Source organism: Vidua chalybeata, chromosome 7, assembly GCF_026979565.1.
Source record: "Vidua chalybeata isolate OUT-0048 chromosome 7, bVidCha1 merged haplotype, whole genome shotgun sequence".
Lineage (NCBI taxonomy): Eukaryota > Metazoa > Chordata > Aves > Passeriformes > Viduidae > Vidua > Vidua chalybeata.
Window position 1 is genome coordinate 23,638,369 of NC_071536.1, and position 19,551 is coordinate 23,657,919.

Sequence of the window (19,551 nt, forward strand, 5' to 3'; positions counted from 1 at the left end):
AGAGAGCCACCTGCAGGAAAGCTTGTACCCTGCAACCCTGCAAACACACAGAGGTGCCTGACTACCACCCACGGCCGTGGGGTAGCAGCTCCAGCACAGTCACCCTGTCTGCAACAAGAGGCTGCCTGCCTGGGACCCACATGGCAGCTGGAGCCCATTCCTACAGCTCTGTGTCTCCAACATCAGCCTCCTGACTCTGCCAGGAACACCAAAACATCTGCTTATTTTTTCTCCCTGCTCCTTAAAGCTTCAGCTCAGTACATTACACAACTAGATGAGAACCTCAGTCCTTGCTTTTAAAAGGAACATGTTTCTCACTCTTGTAGAAAAGTTTGGTGAGGGCTAAAGGCTTCCTATAGAGCTCAGGACTGAGAAGGCAGCAAGAATCAAATGCAGGGCTGTTCTAACATTAACACTTCTGTTTCCAGCAGGGACTGGTAGTACTGTGCACATACATTTCTCCCCACTGCAGTCCTTCAGAAAAGTCTCCTGCAAGGATCAAACTGGCAGACCACAGAGCTGCAGATAGAAGTGTACTGAATCTTCCCAGAATGAATTATTGCACCATACCTGCAACATCCTCTTGCCTGAGGAGAAGGGAAAAGAGAAAACAAACCACTAGCTAGTTATTGCTTCAACACATGCCTGGAGGGCCCCTGGATACAGCTGCGATAGGAATTTGTATTCCAAGCAGGCTGGCTGGTTCTTCCACCTTCCAGCTCTCACACACTTGCATGTTAAAAAAAAAAATAAATAAAGGTATAAAAAGAAGGAAAGAAGGATAAGCAGTGAATCAAGCATCACACTCTTCCTTTTCTTGCCACACACATACACACTCCTTTCTCACCTGAAAGACAAGCCTCAGCTGCAGCAGTTAAAGTGTAGCTTGGAGACTCTGAGGTTGCTCTGTAGCACCATCACAGCAGCTCACGCCACCACAGGGCTGGGTCAGACAGACCTACACCTGCCAGACCTTCTCAGCCTGTGAATCAGCTCCAGTCTCCAGAAGATAGCAGGTCAACAGCATCTCAGCCAGAGGATGTAGGAGATGGAACAGCCCATGCAGTATCCCATAGGAGCTACACATCCTCAAGGAGAGCTGCTACCCTGGCAAGCTCTGCAAGGAAATATGGAAAGTGCCACGTCCATTCAATGCCCATAGAGCTGCATTGCTTATTAGCACCGATACAAGTCAAGCTGAGAACTCCTTTTGAGGACAGGGCACCTGCATCCCAGTGGGAGCTGCAGCCCACAGGGGCTCCAAGCCCCAGAGAAGAGAATCCCATAACTCAGATGTACAACACTATTCCATTGCTACCCAATCTGCCCCCAGCAGCAAACCAGGCTGTGTTGTGACATTCACAGCGATTAGCACAGAGCGAAGAAGCAGTGGCTCAGATGCCGCCACCTGCCCAGATCAAATTTCCACCAGTAAACAAGGGAGTGGAGCTTGCCTTGCACACGCTGTTCCCCCCAGCTCACAAGCACACTCAGACCACAAAGTGACCCTAGCACACCAGTGAACATAGGTGTTAAAGAGCAAATTAAAATCCAAAGAGAATGAGTGTTCCTGGTTAGAGAGTCTGTCACTGTGGCATCACCACCTGTGCTGCCAGTTTGGCCATCGCCTGCAGTCTCGCCCGGCTGTGAATGACCTTGTAAAACCAGCCTGAAGTGAAAGCCATCTGTACCTCATCTCCACCCGGCTTTACAGCTATCAATGGATCATCTTGCTGTAAAAATAAAAGTGATGAGGCCTAATGAAGCTGTAACAAGGGCTGTGAATCTTACAGTCAGCTTATACACAGGTGTGAAAATGCCAACAGAAGTCCTGTGTGACCCTGATCTGGAGTAAGTGACAATGGTAGCACAGATGTGACTGACACAGACATGGGGGTGCTGCTGACAGCTGTGGCTGCCAGGGTGGAGGTCTGGCTGTGGCACAGCCTTACCTAACACTGCCTGGAACCCAGCCCCATAGTAGCAGACAAAGATGTGCTGATCTTGCCCCTCTATGGAGCAGTTTTGTCACGGAGTTGCAGAAGCATCTGGGCCAGCACAGGGGAGGGGTGTGCAGGAAACAGTGGCTGCATAAGAAAGCCACAGGGACTTTAGTACAGCTTTCAGGTAAGGCCTAGGTTGGCCAACAGCTAGTCATCATCACTGTTTCCTTGTGGAGACACAGGAGCTCAGAGATAGGGGCAGGAGGGGCAGGAAGGATGAAAGGAAGGTGCCCTCACAGGAGGCAGGTCAGGATGCATCCAGACTGATAGCACCAGTCCATCTGCCTGTCCTCCGTCCTTCCCCCCATTCACACCTCCTGTATGCCAATTCTAATGTCCACCTGAAAACTGTCCCCCATCCTTACTGCAAGGACAGCTTGACAAGGCAGCTGCTGAGTGTCCAGGAGACCTGATGGAGATGGAGGGAGTCACCTTCACATGCCAGGCTGTGGTCACAACAGGACAGCAGCTGCCACATCTCTGCGGCTCTGGGTAGGAACAACGTCACCTGCCCCAGGGTAAATCCCTTTTTCCTTTATGTTTAATTCAGCTGAATTTTGGGATGGACAAAGGTCACAACTTGATGCAATCCCTAGTTCTGCCAACCCAACTTTATGAGAAAGGAGCTGGAGTCTGTTCTTCATCTCACAATGGCAATAAAATATCACTCTTGAAATTTTATGGTAGAAACATGAGCTAGGAAAAGCCCTGGGTGAACTGGCCAGGCTGGAATTCAAACCCAAACAAGTAATTAATGGATTTTGGCTTGGACTTATTGACACACAATACAGAGGCCAAAGCTGTCACTGTTGGAGTGACTGTACAGCTGCACTTGCTTGCAATTATTCTGCCAGCACCTTTTACTGCCACACAGCTTGCTCGCAAGTGTTGGGACGTCAGCTGGAGCACTGCCACAGCCTGTACAAATGTGACATCGCAAAAGCACAGGGCCAACATGTGCTCCAGCCTCTGTGCACCCCAGTATGCATCAGTCAAAATCCTTTCTTCCAGCCTGAGCCCCACTGCAGCATGTGTTCCTCTAATGACAGTGTGGCAGCTCCTCACAGTCCTGTTCCAAACAGGAAAGGACAAGACCTCAAGAGCCCACATATGCACATCATCCCACTGTTAGAAGAGTTTGGCTGTGGACAAACATTTGGACAAAAAATTGGACACATTTTAAGTGTGTCACCAAGTTTGCAGCTTGGTGACACACTTAAAATAACAACAGCTTGTAAATGTATGCACTGCAAGCTGACCTGATAATGTGTTGTCAGTCACACACAGCCTAAAATCACAAGGAGGAGAGATTAGACAACTGCAATTGCTATTGTTTTCTATGGCATTCCAGGGTGCATATTCTTTATTTTTAAAAAGAATAACATCTTTTTCTAAACAAGACCTGAGTTTACACCAAGTTCCTCACTTGCAGCTCTGGGATTTTTGATTAAAGCTTGAACAAGCAAGTTAACAACAATGCAAAACAAATGGGTTTTAAAACAAATATGCATTTAAAAATAAGGGTTTGTATCCCTTCAAAAAATTTAAAACTTTGAACAAGATCAATAACATTGATCTGAGACCAACCAAGTGCCTAAAAGTGCTCCAACAGCTCATAGCTTATTGTGTTTCAACAGCATGGAAACAACCCTCCCTCCCCTACATCAGCTCCAAGAAACTAGTGGCCTCAAGGGCAGTCACACACCAAGCCAAAGCACCTGAGGCCACCAGCAAGTTCAAGCTGAAGAGCAGAGGGTGTTGCTGGCCACAGTTTGTCCATGAGGACATAGCTCAGAGGCAGCTGGGCCACCACAGAAATGCTGTTGGGTGCATCAGCCTGGTGTGCTGCTTTGCCACACAGTTAAGCATCACTGTTCCCTCTCAGCTTCATTATCATCCTTGCAGAACCATATTTTGTGTGCAAATCCAGAGGATGACAACCAATTTCTGTCCCAATCGAGACGTCAAGTTTTTGCTTGGCCACTCAGGTTAAAAAAAAAAAACAAACCCAAAAAAAAAACCACAAAAAAAAAAAAAAAAAAAAAACAAAAAAAACAAAAAAAAAAAAAAAAAAAAAAACAACAACAACAAAAAAAAAACCAAAAAAAAACCCAAACAAACAAAAAAACACCAAACCAGTGAGAAATCAACCTCTGTGAGGATGCATCAGCAAACTCCACCTGCATCCCACGATTACATTTGTGCCAGTGCTGGTTATTTCCATTCATCAGCTGTGGTGCTGAACTCCACTCCACACTGAATAGAGGAAGTATGAGGAGCGTATGGCTGCCTGAAATGACCCTTTACTTAAGCAGAGCACTGCCCTGCAAGAGAAATAGAGTAGCTCAGGTGTGTGCTCCTCTTCCCAAGGTGGAGGCAGACCTCAGGGACAGCAGGATGCTGGAGCAAGCCATGGGAGAGCTGCAATCCAGCTACCATCTCATCCTGTGCTGCAGGAAATCAGCAAATGCCTCCGTCCATGCACACATAGAGTGGGCTAGGGACTAAAGGCTCATGTGTTTGACTTCACAAGGGACTTTCCCACCACACTAAGGGCATTGAAGCACAGCTGCCAGATGAGGTGAGGAACTCTGGCACAGTAGGCAGAAAATCCAGGGCTCTAGCTTGAGCGCACCAAGGACACTTAAAATAAAGGGCTGGCTCAGTGCTCACCCCTGGAGGGTTGACCTGGCTGTGAGCAGACAGTGCAGGGGCCACAGCAAAGGGCAGAGCATGGAGTTCCTATTGCTATCAAAGGATATCAACTTTTCTCCCTGGCAGACTCCCCAGACTCTGAAGCAGATGCAGTGCACAGTGACAGCAGATCATGCAGCTCTGTTTCCCCAGCAATGAAGCTGGTAAGTGCCTGCCCTTGCTCCCACCTGATTTGTACTTTTTCATCACATGGGCAACAGAAGCAGTTGTACTGCAGCATAAACTAGAGTAGAGAAACAAGTCTGGGTTAAAAGCAACAAGCTAAACCATGAGGTGTTTAACATCCTTTCATCAAGAAGGCCTACAGCCCATTCCTGAAGATCCAAACTGAAGGGACAGCATTTTTAACTGAACTTCATGATGGGAGAAAAGAGAATTACATGGCAAGACCTGGGAAGAGTTTGGCCACCAGTGTAGGATCTGAGGGCAGTCAGCACAGCTCCATCTGATCTTAGGTAGACTGGCATTTAGTAGAAAAATAAAAGTGGAGGATTTGGAGTGAAACAAATATAAAATATCAACACATAGCAAGGAGACAAGAACTACCCAATTAGTTCAAAACACGTAATTTCTTAGTCCACCTTCTGTTCTTGATACTTTTTACTGAAACATAGCTGCAATCAGAAGAAAAGGTTCCCAGATTTGTCCTTCAGTATGTGCTGAGGACTCTTCCATGTCCTGACAGGGCTGGCAAAAATTCTTCTGAAGCCACTGTAAAACCCTTACTCCATACAGCAATATCTCAGGGCTCAGGAGTGGAAAAGAAACAGACTCAAGGTGAGAAGCCGCCAAATACTCCCAGACTCGATGCATGGCAGGAACCTGGGAAATGTCAAGGAGTGGCACCCAGCCAGGCTGGTACAGCAGCCAATGCCCCCAGCCGGTCAGTGATCTGACATCTCCACGCAGGCGCTGTTATATGGGGATGGTGACATTTGTCCCCTCAGCTCCTCCTTGAAATGCAATCCCTGCTGTCCTGAGAAGGACCCCTCCACTGAGGTGTGATAGGGGGCAATTGTCATCAATGAACTTTACCTAACACAAAACAACTGCAGCAAGAGAGCAACAAAAGGATAGACAAATGCTACTATCTGCTGAGTACAAACAGTAAGAATTGTGGAACTATTATTCCATAAAATTATAATAAGGCCAACAATCCACTGTAAATCCCCCAAACTATCCGGGAGTCACTAGATGTCATCTGCCCATTCCATGAGGAGAAGATCACAATAAGACAAGCCTCAGAGGGTCATGTAGGCAGGGTTTTGATGTGTAGCTGTGGGGCAGAACTCTGCCTCCCATGAGACATCCACAGCCCAGCTGCACAGGAGGCTGGCACAGTGCCACTGGGCTTCCCCACACCTTCACTCCTCACTCCCTGACCAAACCCTGGAGGCATTCAGGAAATACTCCGGGCTTGTCTCAACTCAGCTCTGTCTTTCATCTTTCAGACTCAACGGCTCCTTTTTACAACACAAGAGCAGCCAAGGCAACACCCCATGAAAGGATGGACAGCCAAGATGTCCCAGCACCCCAGCTAGGCCTGGTCGATCCCAGCTCCATCCTAATACTCCAAGTACCGTTGGAGAGGCTCCCTGGGGCCGTGGGTAGCTGGGGAGCCAGCCCTTCCTCCCTGCCGCTCGCCCGGGGAACACGCTGTGTGTCTCATTTCTCCAAGTGAAAGACTTTGACGTCGAAGGTGCTACCAGGATGCTCTATGCCGGAGCGCCGCCCAGGCCGCCAGCCCCAGCATGTCTCGCCACAGAGCGCTCCCGAACCGCCCCCCCCCAGCCCCATGGGGTCACAGAGCAAGACCATGGCGAGCCCTGCGAGGAGGCCCGGGCTGGAGCGAGGTGCCTCCTCGGGGCCCGGCCACGGCTATGGGGCGGAGAGGCGGAGGGGCCGGGGAGGCAGGAGTCAGGGGGAAGAAGGGCCCTACGCCCCAGTGGGGGAACTCTGAGGGTGCAACCCAGGGAGACACATGGGGAGCAATGCCCCGCTCCACAGGGCGGCAACGCCGCCATACTCACCGCCCGCCCGGGCCCGCCGGACCCGCCGCCGCCGTTACCATGGGGAGCCGGCGGGCCCACGTGACTACAGCTCCCGGCAGCCACCGCGTCGGGGCCTGTACCGCCCCCTGGCGGCGCGGCGGAGCCTGGCGGCGGCGGCGGCGCGGCCACGGCTGTGGGAGCCGTCGGGAAAGGCGCGGTTACAGATGGAACGGGCATTTTTTCAGGGCCGGCTTCCCGCGGGGGGCACCCCGCGTAAAGACGGCCGGGTAGAGTCCCGCTCAGGCGGACAACGCGGGTTGCAAGGAAGGTCCGGCTGGAGCCTGAGAAGGGTGAAGGAAGCGTCGGTGGTGTCCCGGGATGCCCGGGCATCACCGCTCAGCGCCGGTCCGCGGCGACAGCTGGCCGGGCCCCGCGCGGCCGGGCAGAGCTGCGAGGCGGCGGAGTAGCTCGCAGTGCCGGGCAGAAGGCGTCCGGGGACTGACAGCGGCCAGCCTCTCGGTGGCTTTGAGGGACAGCAGGACCTGCACAGCCAAGAGAGGGACAGGAGTCACCCACCAGCTTGACCCTTGTCCCCACAACTCCATCAGGCCCCCCAAAGGAGCCGAGGTCTCCGTACAGTACCTGCTGGATTCCAGGGTGCTGGCTGAGGGCTCGCAATGCCTCGAGGGCTCCCTCCCGCACGGTCTTCCGTGGGTCCTGGCAGGTCACCTGCAGCAGGAGGTCGGGGGCCCTGTTCTGGATCAGCAGATCCCGCAGTTCCTCCCCGCGCTGGCCCAGGTTGCTCAGGGCCAGGGCCGCGTTGCAGCACGTCTGGGCCCGCGAGTCGCTCAGCAGCCGGGTCAGCGCAGGCACGGCTCTGCCCAGGGTCCCTGCCGGGCAAGACGCGTGGCAGGCAGCATTGCCCACTGCAAAGGTGGCTGCCCTGCGCACGCAGCTCTCCGGGTCCGACAGGCACTCCAGCAGCCTCTCCAGCCAATCCGGCTGGCTCTGCAGCGCTGGGGAAAAGCTGTGGCGGAGCAGGTTGCCCAGCAAGTTGCAGGTTCTGGCCCGTATCAGATGTTGCTTGTGGCTGAGCAGGTAGGTCAGTGGCTGGTCAGCCACATCTGAGTCCCTCAGGATCCTCTGGAGAAAGGGCAGGTGCTCTGAACAGGCCCGGGCCACGTGGGTCAAGAGAGACAGGAGGTCACTTGTGAGTATGACATTGTCTGAGAACAAGACAGACTTCAAGAAGGCAACAATGCGCTCCGAGGCAGTAGCTTCCCTCACCACTTGGTCTATGACCTGTGTATCAGACACCACAAGTTGGCACAAGAGGCCCATGGGGAGCTCGGTGAACGAGAAGGGCAGATGGTGAGCGCAGACCTAAGGCAAAAGGACAGACAGCACTGCTGAGTGCACTGCGCTCACATGTGAGCTGAGCCAAGCCAAGCAGCAGCTGAAGGCAGCCAGCAGGTCAGCACAAGCTTAGCAACGAGTCAAGCTTCTCCAAGGGCTGCATAGCATCCAAATGACATCCTTGTGTGGGCTGCCAACATGATGTGAAGTGGTGCCATGCAATGTGGGGAGACTGGGGACTGCAATGTAGGGAGGGGTCACCACAGTATGGGGGAAAGGAGGAACACAGGGCCAAGAGAGTACCTGCAGCAGCTGGGCAGGGATCTGGGTATCTCTCATAGCCTCCATGATGAGTGCTAAGGTGTCTTTATCCACATCCAGGGCAAAAGGGAAACAGAGGAGCTGGCAGACCTGGATGACCACATCTGGGACAACCTCGGGGTCCCCATCCTTTCCTGCTTGCCTGAATTTGTGAAAGAGAGGGGGCTTAATACAGAGATGATCAGAAAAACCTCAGGGCAAAGGGCATTCCCTATGCCAGGCACTAAGGAGAGGCTCTTTAAGTGCCAGGTCAGGAACTTCTCAGCCCTTGGTGTGCTCATGTCCATGCCCCATTCAGCAGCTGAGCTCTGCCCACTTCAGCTCTTGCCACAACTCACATCTGTGCCACGCATGCTAAGAAGCCAGGGGACAGCAGTCTCTTCAGTGTCACCATGAGGACACCATGGGACTGGGTGAGCTGAGGCAGACACTGGTGGGACTCACGAGTGAAGATGTTGAGGGCCAGGCTGAGGAATAACAGGGTTCCTGCAAGGGAAACAGCAGGCAGAAGAGCAAAGCTAGAGAAGGCTGTAAAGTTCCTTCACTTCTGTCTGCGCTACCTCGAGGCTGCTCCAGGGTAGATTCTGTGATTCCCTGCCCAAAACCAGAAAATCTCCACCCAGGTGGTCACACCTGCCAGAGTGGACATTCCCTGCAGCACAGACATTCTTTTTTCTTCCTCCACAGCCAGCTCAGCTGAGCTGCTGCCAACTGGGCACAGTATGGGCCAGCCCTCTCTCCCCAGAAGATTGCAGTCCTCAAGAAAAACCACCTGACTTCTCTGGCCACAGGGAACAGATGTGGAGAGGGACAGACATGGGCAAGTCTGAGGGCAGGATGTCAAGCAGGGTCCAGGGCAGATGCCCTGCTGTCCCACAGCTCCTACCTTGAGGGGAGAGGAGGTTCCAGTCTGGCTCTGCCATGGGGTGACCAGCACCTGGGGGTGGGTCTCCCTCCAGCGCTGCCCTGTTGGTGTCCACATGAAGCACCACAGCAACACAATGCCACACCAGGCTCCATAGCTCGGAGGAAGCAAAGCCCTGCTCCGAGACCACATCCTCCTAGAGGCAGAGAGGCAGATGTTCAGAGGCCTTCATGGTGCTCCATGGCTTCCCAGGGTTCTGATACATGGCTCTGCCAGTCCCATGGTCCTCTGAAGGTCAGGGCTAGCTAGACAGATGTGGTCTACAGACATGTAGACAGTCCTGCTGCACCTTTCAGTAGTATCAGTCCCAGGGCATCTCTGCCCTCTTTCACTCCAGTGTGCTCATGGATCACCCCTCCCCACCCACCACTCTCCTATCAGCCCTGCAGGGACACAAGGTGACTTTCATGGGGTTGTGCAGCCAAAACTGCACAGATCCTGGTTTCCCTCAGCCTCGTTAACCACGTGCATTCAGGCCTTTTTGCCAACACACCTTTTGTCAGGGACCAGGCAAAGGAGATGGCTACACTGGTACCTGTTCAAGGAGTTTCAGCAAGAGGAAAAAGAACCCATCATAGAGACCAGCACCCATTGGCAGGGGGAGCTGCAGCTGTAAGACAGTGGGAGACAGTCTCAAGCTGGGTGCTGAGCTTGAGGGCAGCAGCATCACACTTGCACCCTTCTAGGACCATCTTTGCACACCTCTAAGTGGGGTATGCATGGGTCCCCAGCTTCTCTGTCCCCATCCCATACCTCAGCAGGTGCAGTCAGCACATTTGTTACCACTGGTAGGATCTTTTCTTTCTTGAGCTCCAAAGCCACCCCATGCTGACTGAGCTGTGCCAGGAGAAATGCTGCAGCACCCTGTGGGACAAGGAGAATTCAACACCTTTGGGACTTTCCCATCTGCTCAGTAACTATTGACCCTTCATCCTTTGGCCTCATCCTACTCTGAGTGAGGAACACTAAGGCCCAAATGGGATGCAGGGGTCAGCAAGGCTCTCAGTAGTGGCTCTGGCGGGGGGGTGGCTTACCACAAGGGACACAACAGGAGACTGTGTGATGAGATCCACAGCCAGGGCAACCATCTCCTCACACCTGAAATGCAGGGAGCAGGAGAGAAGCACTATGTTCCCACAGCTTCACATCATGCAGAACAGAAGCATCCAAATACCCACATGGCTGGGAAGCAGCCACGTTTCAGGAGGAGCCCTGGTTCACAGCACCTCCTTGTCTGCACTGGGTTATCCTCACCATATCCCCAGCAGCAACGCACACTGCCCAGCATTCTGTTGGTATGTCTGGATCAGAGGGATCAGTGGGACCAGGTTCCCAGCTCTGGGCAGTGTGCAGGACAGAGTGCTGTTCAGGGCAGGGCATGTTCCTTTCCCACCCATGAGTGAAAGTGTCTGCTTACCTGGGAGGGGATGCCTGAAGCTGCAGGGTGAGCAGGGCCAGCAGGTACAGAGAGGCTTCACAGGCTGCTTCCTGAGTCACCTCCACCACAGGGACCTACCAAAGGAACAAAAGTCATAGTAGGGGAGAAGGAAGTGTTTCTGGGCCCTGGAGGAGAACTGCACTCTTCAGATTGAACTCCCCTAAACTCCTCCCCCCACTATAGATTCATCTGACCAGTGCTCAGAGGAATGCGTCCTGCCTGCCCACACTCCTGTCCCTGCACCAGGGCTGTGGTCAGTCCTACCTCACCCTTCAAGAGCTGCATGAGGGAACCCCACAGTGGCTGGCTCCTTCCCAGGTGCTGGCACAGGTTTGGGTAGGCATGGCAGCCAGCATAGAGGATCTGCAAGGCAGAGGGAAGAGATGCCACCAGCCCCTGTAGACAGGCTCCACCCCATGGCTACCATAGGTTCATTTACTCAACAATTGACACCAGGCAGATGGGAGCCGTTGAAGGCTAAACTCACAGTTCCCTCTTTGCCATGCTCTTAATCCCAGAGCAAAGGCCCGGGCACCTCTGGGCAGAGCTAGATAAAAGGATGGGGCCATTACCTTCAGGACGTTCAAGGAGCAGCCTGGGTCCTCCAGTCTCCCCAGCAGTCTTGCAAGCTGCTGGCTCTCTCCTTCTATAAGCTTTTCAGCTAATGTGTGAGCAACCTGTAGGAATCAGCCTATTTTGCACTCTGGGCACCTGAAACACTGCCCAGACTAGAAGAGTTTAATGCTAGCAACAATTTAATGAAAGAAAGCATCTGCTTCCTCCATCTGTGTCTACTATAAGGGATGCCTATCTGCCATGACCTAGCATGGCTTTGATGCACAGTCCCAGAGTTGAGATGAGCAAGGTAAGATTCCTCCTCTGCTTCCCTCCTTGTTGACTCAGAGTTAAAGAATCAAATGTAAACCTGTAATTGTTTTCCCTCTTACTGCCCCTTCAATTTCAGATTTCTTACAGTTCGTATCACTGTAATAAAAGAATTCTTCATGTTTTCCCTGCATTGCCTAGTTCTTTACTTAGCCCATCTCACAGTTCAGATCCTAAGTTTGAATTTCTTCATTGATTCGAGAATCCTTACATTCCTAAGGATTCCTAAGGTCAGCTGTTGGCTGAGGAAGTGCAGCCCACAAATATGAGCCCTGCAGCCAATAAAGCCAGAGGATCCCAGCCCTTCCCTCTACTGTTGAGAAAGAGCTCCTCCTAGAAAGGGCTGCTGCCCCTGTGAAGACCACACCTCTTCACCCTGTACAGACAGCTGGTCTGACCTGCTCCTTGGCTTCCCGACAGCTGTTTCTCTCCAGGGGCATGCTGCATGCAGCAGCCAATGCAGCCAGGAAGAGGTCTGCTACACCTGGGTTCTGGTCATGGGCTGACTTGGCTTCCACTGCTGCACCTGCACAGGGACAGAGCTGGGGAGTCATTGTGCTAAAGGTGCTGAGGGGCATCAGGATAGGGTTGGATGGCAAGAGAGAAAAAGTCAGGCTTGTGACATAAGGAGGGTGCGATCTGGGATTGAGGGAGGAGAGCCTAAGTTAGCAGGGGTCTGGACAGGTAAGTTTCAGCCCTCTCCTGGCCAACAGCACTACAATGGCCATCAGAGCTCTGATGGAGCCCAAGGACAGGAAGGAGAAGAAACTCCAGGAAGAGATGGTGAGCTGCTACCACTGCTACCTCGAAGAGCAGGCTGCTCTGAGATGGATCCTTGAAGGAGTCTGTTCAGCAGGGGCTGATGCTCCTCTTGCAGCCTGGTGTACAAGTGTGCAGAGATAGAGGGGTCTGTCGTGTCCAGGCTCTCACAGAGCTGGGTGAAGCACTGGGGAAGACACAGGGGTTGCCATCACTGCAGACTGAGTTTGAGAGGAAAGAAAAGGACAGCACAGGAGGAAGCTGTGGGAGGACAGCAGAGATGGGAGGAGGACTCATGCTGGAACTTCAGGGACCTCCAAATATCCACTCCAGCCAGGTTTCTGCATGGGACCCACATCTGGCTGCATGCTGCCAAAGTGAGGGGTACACACGGAGGCACATGTCCCTCCTCACCTCTATCACAGCCTGGCAGAGCATGCCCAACAGCTATTTTTGCTCTTGCTGACTCTGGCACTAAAACATGCAGCTTGAAAACAAAGGCTAAAAGATATCAAAAGCAAGCCTGTATGCATCTCCTGCCCAAGCCACACGTGAATCATGCTCCAATGCTGAGAACCCTCTGTGCCCACCCAACACAATCCCAGCAGCAGAACTCTTGGCAGCAGAAGCAGGGGCATGTCTGGTGAAGTGACACTTTTTGTGCCAGAGTGTGTACAAGGGACTGCACCTGCCATCAGCTCAGCCAGTAAAGCCACACTAGAATGGTAAGGCCAGCAAAGGTGCTCCCTCAGAGACCTTCTTTTTGTATGCAATTCCCTGCAAAAAACCCAGTGGGTGAGACAGCCTGCCCTGACAAGAACGCATCAGACCCCATAGTTAGGAGCAGGTCCTCAGGCTGCATTCCCCCAACATACACAGACAACCCCATAGCTTCTGTCCCTGGGGTCAGAGGGTGTGGAGAAGGGAGATGGGGGCACCCTTACCAGGAGGCTTTGCTGGCAGAGTCTCATCTCACTGTCGACTGGCACAGCCAGCAGCTCCGGCAGCAGGGCCAGGAAGCAGTCAGCACTCTCCTGGACGGCCTGCAGGCTGTGGGGGGCAGCAAGAACAGATGAGTGCAGAGAAACATGGCCCCTTGCTTTGAGGACAGGCCCACATGGCCCTGGCTAATGGAGCAGGCAGCACACACTCACACTGTGAGCTCCTGCCAGCAGGCAGCACAACTCGACTTGTCAACTGTGCCTTTCCTTCAATTAATCCCATTCAAGGAAAGTGCTCCTCTGTGAGCACAGCAATATGGCATGAAGCACTTAGACCATGATGCTTTCCCACAGAGACAACTCCAGCTGCAGAGTATGAACACCACCCTTCCACGTACTGCCAGGTCCCCAGAGTGACCACACAAGACCTCAGGGAACTGAAGGTTTTCCCTACCTGTCCTTTTGCCCACTCTCCTCCAGGCTACTGAAACAAACTTTGGTCACCATGAGGAGGTCTGTCAGCACAGCGATACACCAGGGCTGCTGCAGAATCCAGAAAGAAACCACAAATGGGGATTGTCCACTGGCCATCCCCACACCACTACGACAGGATCCTTCCCTACCAGAACCTCCCCCTTCTCAAGGGTGCCTAGAAGAGGAACCTGTGAGCCAGGTCCAGCAGGACACCAGGGCCTCCTCAGCACCAGCACTCTGCAAGGCTGGAAGGCACCCCTACTTCCCTGAGGTTCTACACTCACCTGCTTGGTGACACCACTTTCCAGGATCTGCTTGGCTAGACACAGCAGGGACAGAGGCACATTCAGCTCTCGGCAGAAGTGGTCCAGCAGCACAGCATCACACCGGGTAGACAGGAGGTTGCCAATAACACGAAGCACAGAACGAAGATGGGAGGCTCCCTCCAGCATCCCTTCCAGCACCTGGACACAGAGAAGCCAGAAGAGCTGATAATGAGCAGCAATTTTGGTGTCTCCACCAGCCATGCAGCAGCCCTTCAACCCATTCAGGCAGGGGACAGCAGAGGAGCAGATGCAAGCCAAGTACACAAGACAGCTCTAACTCCCGGAGAAGCAGAGGATCTTTTTGCTGGCTGGGCTGAGGATTCTCCATATGTTTCCAACCTAATATTGATGAAGAAGGCAGCATCCAATTCTCCAGTCTTAGTTGCCTGGGCCAGCCATCACTTACCTGCTGAGCAGAGTCTGCCAGGCGGTCCTGGACACGGTGCTGGAAAGCTGAGTCCCTCAGAAGGCTCAGAGGCACGCTCAGCTCCATGGCTGAGGGCTCAGTGTCCTCAATCAGGTGCCACCACTCCTCATCACTCTCCAGCTCCTAGCCACAGAGAGAGAGGACTGGTGCCACAGACCCTGCCAGTCCCAGGGTCTCTGTACCAGCCCCTGGAAACTGGGCCTTGCTGTCCTCACTCAAGACACCATCTTACCTCACTCTCCAGGTCCACAGCCGCAGTGCTGTGCCTGGTGCAGGGCTCTGCCCTGCCAGCACCAGGCTGTGGAGGGGAACCTGCTCCAAGAACCTCCCACTCATAGTCTTGAGAGAGGCTGTGCTGCCTGGCCAAGGAAACAGTACAGTCAGTGAAAGACCTTTCCTTTCCCTCTTCCTCCTGCCCCAGCCTCTGCCTCTCTCTCCCTGGGATGGGAGGAGACTCCTCCAACTCCCACTCTGCTGTGCTGCTCTTTCCTTGCAGGAGACATGGATTCTTTTTATTGGAGGCAGCCAATGGCTCCCTCTCCTCAGGGGCTGCCTTCCATGATGCTGCTCTGGGACTATGTGTGGGATGTCCATTGGCAGAATCCTTCATAGATGCATCATGTGCCTTCAGTTGCCCCTGGCAATAGCAGAGAAGTTTGGTCAGGGCAGGGTTACTCAGTCAAATGAGCCCCCTAGACTCCACTACCATGAGCACCCCACATCCTCCCTTGTGTGTTGCTGACACCCCAGCCTGACCCATGTAGTCATGTGTTTTCCCCCAGGGCCCATTTCAGTGTCCTTCCTTTGCCTTGACTGTGAGACATAGCATGAGGAACCTTACACTTTTCTCCACCTTTTTCTGTGTCTCTTCAACCATCTTCTGCTGGGCCTTTCTCAAGATCCTGGACTGGGTGCTCCTGGGGGCCATGGAATGGACTTGCTGCTCCTTCAGGGCCTGCAGCTCCGGAGATAGCTTGATGGTAAAGGGGTTTGAAATCCCATGCTCTTCTGTGTCATCAATCACTGGGGTGGCAAGAGGAGAACTTCAGCAGCAGCTCTCTCTTGAGAGGGTGATATCTCTTGAGATCCCAGGGGAATCGTAAGGAACCCAGAGCAAGACCAGGAGCAGGAGCTAGGAGTCAGTGCTTGGAAAAAGCTCAGAGGAGAGAGGCATAGACCAGGATAGTGAAAATAGCAAGGCAGGGAGGTCCTCCCAGTCTCCAGACAGCAGTAGAAAGAAACAGACCTGGACAGTTTTGGAAGAGGAGTAAGTACTCACCAGTAACCCGTCCAGCAATGAAGGGGTGAGAAAGTAGCTCTGGCCATGACAGGCGCTTGTGGGGGTCCTTCATTAGTAATCCCTGAAGGAAGCTCTGCAGAGCAGCGGAGCAGCAGGATCACTGACACATGTTCAGCACCCACCAGTGAGCATAGTGTACCCACCAGTCTCCCTCACTGAGGGCACCCAGGAGGCCTGCCTTTCCTGCCTAGCTCTGGGAAAGGAGTAGCACTAGTGCTTAGGGCAGATGGCAAGATATTTCCCTTCACAACCCAATAAATCCTCTGCTGTTGGACCCAGTTTGCCAGCTTAAGGACAGCAGACATTTGATAACGGTGATAAAGATTCCCATTCCAGGAGGTCCAGCTCTCATTCACAGAACACAGCTTCAGAACAGCTTTTCTGTGTTCTGAAGTCCCTGTCAGGGGACATAAAAGCTAAGAGTGACACACCAGGGCAGCAGGTGAGGCCAAAAGTGCATTAACAGATCTCACCCTGCAGACAGGGCCTCGGCTCTTACCTTGAACACTGGGCTCATGGTCGTGGGCCATTTGACAGGGTCCTTGATGATGAGGCTGACAAGCTGAAAGATGCTGTTGGTGTAGAAGGGAGGAGTGCCCACAAACAGCTCATACAGGATGCAGCCTACAGACCACAGGTCTGCTGTGTGGTCATATGGCCGTTCTTCCACCAGCTCAGGGGACATGTACAGCGGGGTGCCCTTGATGGATGTCAGCACCATGGTGTGGATGCTCATGGCACGGGCAAACCTGCTCAGAGCAAAGTACAGACCTCAAGTTCAGAATGAAACATCTGTTGCAGCTCTTAGGGAGTTCCCTATGAATTTATCCTCCTCTGGAGGACAAAATCTCCCCTCTCTGCTTAACTTCTAAATATGCACAGAATCCAGGCCTGCTTCCACACTCCTCCACTCCTCCTCTACAGCATCCAAGAAACCCCTTGGCTGCTCCAAGGCCAAGCATTCCCCTCAAGCTGGCCCCCAGCACTCACCCAAAGTCACAGAGCTTGACAACACCATCTTTGCCCAGCAGGATGTTCTGGGGTTTCATGTCACGGTGCAGGATGCGGTGGGAGTGCAGGTAATAGAGAGCAGAGATGAGCTGGGCAGCTATGGTCTGGACCTGCCGGAGACACAGAAGCCTCACCCTGCGCCCCATGGTGCCACCCACTGGCACAACCACAGGGGCTAGGTCCCTTACAGCCTGGCTCCCACACTACTTCTACTTTTGTCCTGTTTGGGGCAGGCACCAGCCCCAGTAGTTTCTTGGAGTGGGCCAATAGCCAAGGCAGTCTAGTGCTGTGGCCCTTGTAAAGGGAACAGAGAAACTGAGGTCTCTGCAGGACCCCACTGTTCCACAATGCCAACCTAGCCCCCTCTCCATCCTTTTCAGAAGCTCTGCCAGGTGAAGCAGAAGCCTCTGCCAGAGGCACCCTCACCCTCCTGACATTCCTGGCTCACAGCAGAGACCTTCTGCCTGCAGGCACACAAGTCCTGTTTTCTCTAGCCTGCAGCAAACACTGCATGGCCACAGCAATGATAGACACCTGGTTCTCAGGCAAACTCCCATCATCCTCCAGGATCTGGAAGAGCTCTCCCTCTGCATAGTCAGTCACTACCACCACCTGAAGAGAAGAGCAATATGGTGAGATCAGGCCCTGGGGACCAGAACAAAGCAGGGTAAGAAATTTGAGGGAGGTGTTGGGGTGCCATCATGCAAAGTCCATCAGGTTGGGCTGGGACTTGGAATGGAAGAGAGTTCCCATAGCTGCACTGCAGCAAGGACCTGGCACTTGGCAGAGGTCCTGTAGCTGTCCATTTCTCAGACAGCCAGCAAAAACAAGGGAAGAGGGAAGGACAGGATGAGCCCAGAATGGTACTGCCAAGCCCAGTGGGTAGAAACACTCCTTGAGCTTGTTTTGAATCTGCTGTCCAATGACTTTATTTCACATTCCCATGTGCCACAGGACAGTCTTCAATCCTCTCTTATCATATTATATCCACGTGAGTTTAAATCAGTGAAAAGCCAGTCTCTGAAGAGACTGATGAGTGAAGAGTGATCCTCATCCTGTGATCTCAAACCACTCCTCCTGTACCACACAGCCCCTGGTCAGCTCCTTCACCTCTGCATATGACCTAGTGCATCCCACACAGGTGTTGGCTCCCCACAGAGCACATACTAAAGGGCTCTGAAAAACACTAACCAGACCCTGGGATGAAGTCACCAGCATCTCGTGAGAAAGATATCCCTACAACAGCAGGGGACAGTCCTTGTTCCCCTGCCCCAGTCAAGCAAAAGCCTTTGCCTGGAGTAATCCCCTTCACCTCCTTAGCAGTCTCAAAGCTGTCAAGCATCTGGATGATGTTAGGGTGATGGAGGTCTCTCACAATCTCAATTTCCCGCTGCAGGTTCTTCAGCTCCTTCTCAGACCGCCCCACCTTGGGGATGAACTTCAAGGCCACCACCTTTCAAAGCAGGAAAGGCTGGGATCAGACCAGACTCCTGGTCAGACCCACCCTGGCAAAGGCTGCATTTAACCCAAACAGGGTTCCAGCTGAACACCATCAATAGAACAATGAGACATTTGTTCACTGGGCCCTTGGACCTAGGGCTCTCCCTTGGCCCTTGCACATCAATACTGGTGCTCACACTTCTTTTCACACTGGCATTTAAAGCAAAGAAATGTAATCAGTGAACACAGATAAACTTCAGAAACATGGGACAGGACCTCAAGATGCTGGTGAACAGCAGGCCTAACATGAGCCAGCAATGTGCCCTGGAAATGAGGAACACTAGCAGCACCCTGGGCTGTATCAACACGCAGGAACTGCGGCAAAGTGATTGCTGACCTTTATTTCTAATCTTGTGCACCATGTTGGGAATATTGTGGCCAGGTTTTTGGCCCAGAAAGACATCAACAGGCTGGAATGGGTATAGCAGAGAGGCCCATGATGGTGAGGGGACTGAAGCATGTGGGAGGACAACACAGGGATTACAAATTGAAACGGAGGGAGGTTCAACTTGATAAGAGGAAAACACATTCATCCTAGTAATAGTCAGGCACCAGCTATGGGGTGTTTCTCTTGGGGGTTTCAGAGGATCTAAATTTAGTGCTGGCTCTGCTTTGAGGTCTTGAGGTCGCTCCTGATGTCCCTTGAATCCAGATGACTTAGTGCTAGTTGGAGCTGGTCAGGAACGTCAGCAGAAAGCCGAATGAATGCCGAGTCCCAAAATCCTGGCAGAGCCTTAGAACCCGAGAGGCACCAGAAATCAGCCCCGGCCACACACAGCAGAGCCCCAACCCTCTCCCCTCACCTGGGCGCTGTGCTTCCGGCGCCCCTTGTACACGCGCCCAAAGGACCCTTCGCCGATCATTTCCAGTACGTGGTAGTTCTCCATCGCTCGGGACGGGGCCGCTGAGCTGCCGAGGCAAAGAGGCCAGTGAGGAGCAGCGTGTCCCCTCCCGCGGGGCTGCACCCGGCGCCCGTTCCCCTGGGTGAGTGTCGTCCCCGCCCCGCCCCGCCCCGCCCCAGGCTTTGTTCTTGCCCACCGGCTCCAAGGCAGGACGAGCCCCGAGCCCTGGTGGCAGCGATCCCGCTGCGGGATGAACCTCGCCTCGCCTCGCCTCGCCTCGCCCCGCCCCGCTCCGCTCCTGCCCCGGACCCGCCGCCGAGGCGTCTCCTGGCAACGG

General features: G+C 53.3%; 1 protein-coding gene across 3 annotated transcripts; it reads right to left on the bottom strand.

Moving 5' to 3' along the window:
• Nucleotides 1-571: 571 nt before the first annotated feature.
• On the bottom strand, nt 572-19,497 carry STK36 (serine/threonine kinase 36). Of its 3 annotated transcripts, none has more exons than XM_053947233.1 (28): nt 19,411-19,497; nt 19,176-19,281; nt 18,185-18,325; nt 17,407-17,484; nt 16,852-16,982; nt 16,361-16,610; nt 15,841-15,934; nt 15,415-15,584; nt 14,794-15,198; nt 14,541-14,684; nt 14,093-14,272; nt 13,789-13,877; nt 13,338-13,443; nt 12,439-12,580; nt 12,033-12,160; nt 11,322-11,426; nt 11,014-11,112; nt 10,729-10,823; nt 10,346-10,409; nt 10,065-10,175; nt 9,847-9,921; nt 9,273-9,447; nt 8,725-8,872; nt 8,369-8,528; nt 7,352-8,092; nt 6,749-7,251; nt 848-1,117; nt 572-729 (listed from the first exon to the last, which is right to left on the bottom strand). In XM_053947233.1, exons 2-26 carry the CDS (start codon nt 19,257-19,259, stop codon nt 7,099-7,101), a joined length of 4,068 nt encoding a protein of 1,355 aa, XP_053803208.1. In that variant the 5' UTR covers nt 19,260-19,281; nt 19,411-19,497; the 3' UTR covers nt 572-729; nt 848-1,117; nt 6,749-7,098. The 3 variants fall into 3 exon arrangements, with proteins under 3 accessions (XP_053803208.1, XP_053803206.1, XP_053803209.1); XM_053947231.1 differs by having other exon boundaries at nt 15,403-15,584; XM_053947234.1 differs by lacking the exons at nt 572-729; nt 848-1,117; nt 6,749-7,251 and having other exon boundaries at nt 7,751-7,872; nt 7,997-8,092; nt 15,403-15,584.
• Nucleotides 19,498-19,551: the final 54 nt, after the last annotated feature.

Bases quoted from the DNA above. Each gene is read 5' to 3' on its own strand.
- STK36 (XM_053947231.1), bottom strand. From the start codon at position 19,259: ATGGAGAACTACCACGTACTGGAAATGATCGGCGAAGGGTCCTTTGGG. The intron at 15,935-16,360 runs GTAAGAGCCGAG...GCTGCTCTGCAG, and splicing joins CCATGAGCCCAGTGTTCAAG to AGCTTCCTTCAGGGATTACT. The intron at 11,427-12,032 runs GTCAGACCAGCT...TGATTCCTACAG, and splicing joins GTCGGGAAGCCAAGGAGCAG to GTTGCTCACACATTAGCTGA.